At 29.6% G+C, this 6,497-nt stretch overlaps 1 protein-coding gene across 1 annotated transcript in view; it reads right to left on the bottom strand.

Annotated features, from left to right (window-relative positions):
- The window catches only part of LOC108752442 (octopamine receptor beta-1R-like), a 52,491-nt gene extending 48,397 nt beyond the window's left edge, over positions 1-4,094 (bottom strand). Inside the window, exon 1 of the mRNA XM_018493254.1 lies at positions 3,072-4,094. Within this exon, the coding sequence (XP_018348756.1) occupies positions 3,072-3,793 (722 nt within the window). The 5' untranslated portion in view covers positions 3,794-4,094. The remainder of the gene's footprint in view (positions 1-3,071) is intronic.
- Between the last annotated feature and the right edge of the window lie 2,403 nt (positions 4,095-6,497).

Genomic DNA, 6,497 nt, shown 5'->3' with positions numbered 1-6,497 from the left:
TACATATATATGCATTTATATCATGGATTTAGTTTTTAATATATTTAAATAAAATAATTTTTAATTTGAAGCAAATAAAAATTTAAAATATGTAGTTTTTAACTTTACGTCATATTTATTTTGTTTTATTTATTTAAATTGTTTCTATAAATAAAATTCCATTTTGTTATTAAAGTTTAAAATAGAAAAATAGCAAAATAAATTCTTTTGCACACTACGAAATAATTTCTGTTCATTTTAAATTGAAAATTTTTAATGTAAATTTTGTCATTCGAGATTACAAATTTTTCGATACTTCTTCGTCAAATTTAAATTTTAGATGTATTCAGACTGAATAATTTCAAAACAAAACAAACTGCAGAAAATTTGCGAACATTCGAATAAATGTTTTATTTGGTCTATATTTATGACATTTTGTAAATATCACGTTGTACATACATTGTTTCCAAACCCGTTACAATATACTGCAAACATGTTGCACACGTTCGTAAACCGAATGTGGCTTTCCAGCTCGCCAGTCGCAATCGATTTTACGAAATTTACGGCGTTCCCGCAAAAGCGAGACGCAAAACTGATACTCGTCTCTCAACGTAACGCTGAGCGATATCAGTTTTGGCACCGCATCCAGAACTAGTCCAGATTGAAATCGTCAGTAGACAAGACAATCCCGCTTTGAAGATTATAGCTCGCGATGGTATTGAAAATGTCAGAGTCGCTTAGCGTAAATTTAATATGCTGACCAACATAACTTTGATTTCGCGCTAAATACAATATAATATTGTAATGATATTGTCACGATAATCTGTTAACATTTTGATCATTACATTACGTGTACATATAAATGATACCTTTAATAATAAAATTAGATTTAAAATAAAATTTGAAATGTAATTATATGTTTATTAAAATCTTTTTCTTTTTATTCGCGCTTATATTCAAATAAATAATGTAAAAAAAATATATAATTTTCTTTTTAAAACTGATATTTTGCGAACCACGTCGAAGCTTCAGTGACTCCTTTAACATTTGCGAACACAGTAGATTCGAAAACGACATGAAATTTCCATTTTATTCCGTTCACATTTTTCTATTGTCACTAAATGGAACGAAATGTCTAGCACTTTGCATTTATTTACATCACTATCACAAAACTAAAAGTTTTGTGGTACGATTTAAATCCAGATTACGAAAGTCTAGATTTTATTTTTAAATTTAAATTATCGCTAACTAAGTTTTTAATCAACCATACAAAGCTCTTATTTAAAAAAATCTTTAATTAATAGTATTGGAAACTGTTCATTAGAGAAAAGATTTATTTTATCGTTTATAAAAATATCAAAGCATTAATAAATAATTATTAAAATACCAAATTGGACAAACGTTATTTTAAAAGTTTGATATTTAAAAATGGATGAAGACTCATTAATGGATTGTATATTCAGATACATTTTACTTTGATATTTATTGTTAAATAGACGTTGCTTAAATTAGAATCCAGCTATTTATGCAACTTTATTAAAAATTAATCAAAGCTTAATCATCAAATCTTTCAAATTTTTATAAACTTATTAAATTAAAATAGAATTAAAATTAAAAGAGTGCTAATATTTTGATTATTAAATCACAATTTTATGATTCAACGTTTCGATGATTTCTTTGGCAGCTAATATAGCAAATTCGAGAGCAATGCAAAATTTCCATTTTATTCTGCGTTCGCATTTCCCGTTGGCGTTTATAAACGGACAGGGTGTCTCGGTGGTGTATTCAAAGTGCGACGGAGTGACGTGTGTGCACGAAGCGCGACGTGGTCCGCGTTATTATATAAAGAACGAACACGCGACGTACCACGGATACGTAATTTATGAAAATACAGAAAACTTTGCGGCAAGGTCGCACAAAATGCGAGCCGAGAGCCACATCGATCGAACGCGGAAAACTATAAAACAAAGATAGCATCGCTCACGACAAAAATAACTATAGGAAAGTGTTATTTTTATTAGCAATCAGTCTCTTGCATTTGTGATTCAATTTTACTTCGATAAAATGTAGATCATATTTTCCGAATAAAATTGAAATTTATAAAATATGGAATTACACAATTCTGGAACAACGAAATAACGGTCGTGTGCTACGTGTAAACGTTATTATTAATATAATATTATATTATTATTATCATATATATATTAAAATTTTGTTGAAGAAAGAGAAGGCTTTAAAGCTTGTAATGACGCACAATCTGCACAATACAGGAACAAATGGTGAAGCATTATTTCGAAATACTTTTTTTCCTTTTTTTCTCTCCCTCTTGAAAAGTACATTTGTTGTTAGTCCACTCGTCTCTACCTTCTTTCGCGCCTTTTACCCTAATTGGACATTTAAGAACAGCACGAAGCTTTCGGGAGCATCTTTTGGATAGAACCGGAATTCTTTTGGAAGAAACTAATGGCAAGTTCTCTCTCTCCTTTCTTTCCTTTTCCTCTTCCAATATAAAAATTTCTTGGAGATTTAAGAGCCATGCATCGCTCAATCATTTTAACAACACGCTAACAACTTCGCTATATATCTTTATATTAAATTATTTGGCAACAGATAAAGCAGCATTTGAGAAAACAGTTAATATAACAAACGAGCGATATTTCAAATGTACGTCTCATTTGGAAATTATATTATTTACGTAATGTAACAGAAAAAACAATTTAAGTTCATATTCCGCGTATAACAAGATATTTGGGATTGAACAAACGATTAGACAATTTTTCTATAATAAAATATTGATTTATGCTCTTTTTTTTCTAGGTCTATATAATACATGATACAATAAATTTATTTTGTCAATTTCTAGTATCTATATTACATTATACTTATAGCAATAAAAAAAATTTATTAATGATAAATTGTATTAAAAAATAATAAAAATATAATCTTTCATCTCTTCATATATTAATATATTAATTAGAAGTTTATATAAAAATAAGAGTGTATTGGATGAAGATATTAATTTTCTGAAGATTTTAATTAATCGGGATCTAAAATTTCATTCATAATTACAAGAAAATGAAAAAATGACTCACCGGTACAACATGCGCTCCTGACGATCGGCCTCGCGATAAATCTTGTAGTACATCGCGATCATGATTATCCCTGGTACCCAGAAGCTCACACTGGAACTGACGACAGCATAGAACTTGTTGACTTGAAACACACACACATCCGGATAGTTCCTTCTGTACTCGAGATGCTCGTTCGTGGTATACCATCCTGCGAAGATCGGTAGGAAGCTCATAACAGTCGGGAAACACCACACGACGCTTAACATGGTTCCCAATCTCACGTTTGTCATGATTAACGGATAGTCCAGTGGTTGGACGATCGCGTAATATCTATCGACGCTGATGCAGCAAAGGTGAAGGATGCTGACGGTGCTGAAGAAAACGTCCAACGAATTCCACACATCGCACATGAAATATCCGAATAACCAGCGTCCAAAAAGTTCCACGGAAGCGTTGAACGTCATGGCGAACAACGCCACTAACATGTCCGCCAAGGCCAGTGAAACCACGAAGTAATTGGTGATTACTCGGAGTTTGCGATGTCTCATAACAGAGACAATGACCAATAAATTGCCGAGGAGAGCACAAAGGATGATGAATATCATGATGAAAGCTTTTAAAGTTAACAAGAGAACATATTCGATATCGTGATGGTTTTTGCTGATGTTTCGCTGACCGGTGTCGAGAAGAAAAGTGCTCGGTAGATTCGCAGTGTTGTTCAGATTCGTCTCGTTAAAACCCATCTTGAGAAACTGAAGTTTTTCTCACGTTTCAACTAGCGATCGTCTTTCGACGATTTTTCTCTCGGCTTCTTCCTTATGGCTGACGTGCAATCGATCCATTTACGAAAGTCAAGTTGTGGTTTTGCCTAGGCGATGTTGTAGATCGCGAAGTTCTTAATTTGCAACATCAAGATGATTTATTTAGAGTGTTTTGTGACTCATTTATCAATAAAATCCAAAATAAGAAAATTAGGTGAAAATACATCTCGGAAAATAAGCTTCATTGAGCTATTTGGATAAATTGATACTTGAGCTTCTAGACATTTCGTATACTTGAGTTTTCTTGAGCTAATGATTGTCCGCTTATATGAGTTCTTGTGATCATAATCATAATTGCAGATTTATTTTCTTATTTTGTTGCTATTATTATTTTATACAATTGTAGTTGTAATTTTTTCCGAATTTCGACGTCCAAACGGGATTTTTATGCAGCACATTTTTTCATAGATTTTAAAGTGTCTTCATACACGACAACCTGTGAACAAAATATGCACATATATACATAAAAAGCGGAATAAATAATGTAACAATTGTAAACATATGCAAGAGTCTTTACAAAGAGTATTTACAAATCTTGTATATCTACAGCTGTGTATTTTAATTTATGTAAAAAAATGATTTATTACTTATATTTATATTCGCAAAATATCGCAATGCAAACTGATTTAAATTAATAGTTTGAAATTAAAATGTACGTAGGTTAATAATATAATATTAGTAATAATATAATATGTATAACTGATTTTGTACAAAATATAATAGTAAATTTTCCTACTTTTTATGTATGAATTTTAAAAATAATCTCAAAAATTATCTATAACATTTAAAAGTAATTTTATTGAAATTTGATGAATATTTCAAATTGACTAGAAATGACTTATTATTTCAATGATTTTTAATTTTGATAATTGATTGTTAAGAGAAACTCATTTTTGCTTATTCTATTTAGCACGTTAATAATTTTAACAAAATTAGTTAATTAAAAATTAATTGTGTCATCTCTATTGTTAAAAAACGCAATTCTATTTATTTTATACAACAACATATTATTAAACATAATTAAAATTAATTAACATTTGTCTATTACCTACTCATAGAAGAAATGACATTTCAGTGATATTTTGATAAAAACATGTTGTTCGCTTACTCCTTGCAGCAATATAACTCTTCATCAAAGTTGGTTAATTAAAAATTGGTAAATGTTGGGGATCTGGAAATTCCAATAGTTTCATTGTTGAAAGAACCACGTTTTACATCGCCACGTTTCCGTTTATTCGGCAATAATATAGTTTTTTAAGACTAATTAAAAGTTAATCAATATTTATAAAGCCTGATATTTATATCCTCATAATACTGTTATTAAAATTTCATGCTTATTCTCTTTGATATATCATAATAATACAATTTTATTAAAGTCGATTTTTTAATATAATTAGTAACGATGTCATTATTAAAATAAACATTTATATATACATTTGAATGATGTAATTTTATTAATTACAATTTAATTATTAATTGGGGATTTTAATTTAAATTTTATTAATTTATATTTATTTATTGTATTATCCAAGAAGATAAAAGTAGAAAGAATAAAGAGTAACAATAAGAATTTCGCTAATATACTAAATTAATTTTACAGATTTACAAGTTCAATTAAAAATGACGATGTTTGAATTTTAACATTTCGCGATCTAATTAAAATTTAAATTTGCAATATTTGAATTGTATTTAGGATTTAACTAATGTAAATACACTAGTGTATTTGCCACTAAATAAATCCTTTTGTCGTAAATATTCCAAATAATTTGAATTATTCACAGTCCATGTATTTAAATATATTCCGGCAATGTACAAGCATATAATCCGCATTAAAAGGCCGTTGATTTACCGCAGGAATATGCTTGTATGTTCTGTCGAAATTGGATTTACACGAGGATTCGCGCGAGGCGCACGCAGATAACAAGTCGTGACAATACGATCTAATGCTAAAGCTATATATGATGTCGGTCATAATAGAAACAACAAACATAAATTAACACATGGCCGAACATACCAGTCGTAGAACGTCTAAACGCTATTTGAAATTCTCACAATTTAAAATTTAATCATTACGGCGTCATCCCGTGGAAATTTAAATACTATGAACAATATATAAATAAATAAACGCTTTGTATTTATATAATAAATAAATAATTTAAAGATAAATAGCGGTAGAAAATAATGTTTAATAAATGATACGATAAATAGAAATATGTTATCGAAAATGTGTCATTCTATTCGTGTAATAAGATGATAATAATTATTGTAGATATAGTCTTCTTACTAACGTCAACATGTCTTCGGAATAGATAGAAGATCTATTCATTTCAAAAATACATTTCTATAAATATAAGGTCGTTCGTTTTAGTTGCATTCTCCATTACTTATACTTCCACAGTTATACTCATCTATGTCATTTTATATGCAGAGGGTACAGGAAAGCATCTAAAACGAACGATTCTTACGACCAAACGCGAGAAAATCTATTGCGACGAATCGGATTGAAATATGTAGGATGATGGAATATACATTATTGACGTTTCTTGCAACGCCACATTAAGAAATTTACCTCTCTAAGGAGTTCCGATTCCACCGGCTGTTCTATCTATTTCGGTACAGGCCAGAT

Source organism: Trachymyrmex septentrionalis, unplaced genomic scaffold, assembly GCF_001594115.1.
Source record: "Trachymyrmex septentrionalis isolate Tsep2-gDNA-1 unplaced genomic scaffold, Tsep1.0 scaffold60, whole genome shotgun sequence".
Taxonomy (NCBI): domain Eukaryota; kingdom Metazoa; phylum Arthropoda; class Insecta; order Hymenoptera; family Formicidae; genus Trachymyrmex; species Trachymyrmex septentrionalis.
This window is presented reverse-complemented; position numbering and strand designations above follow the sequence as displayed.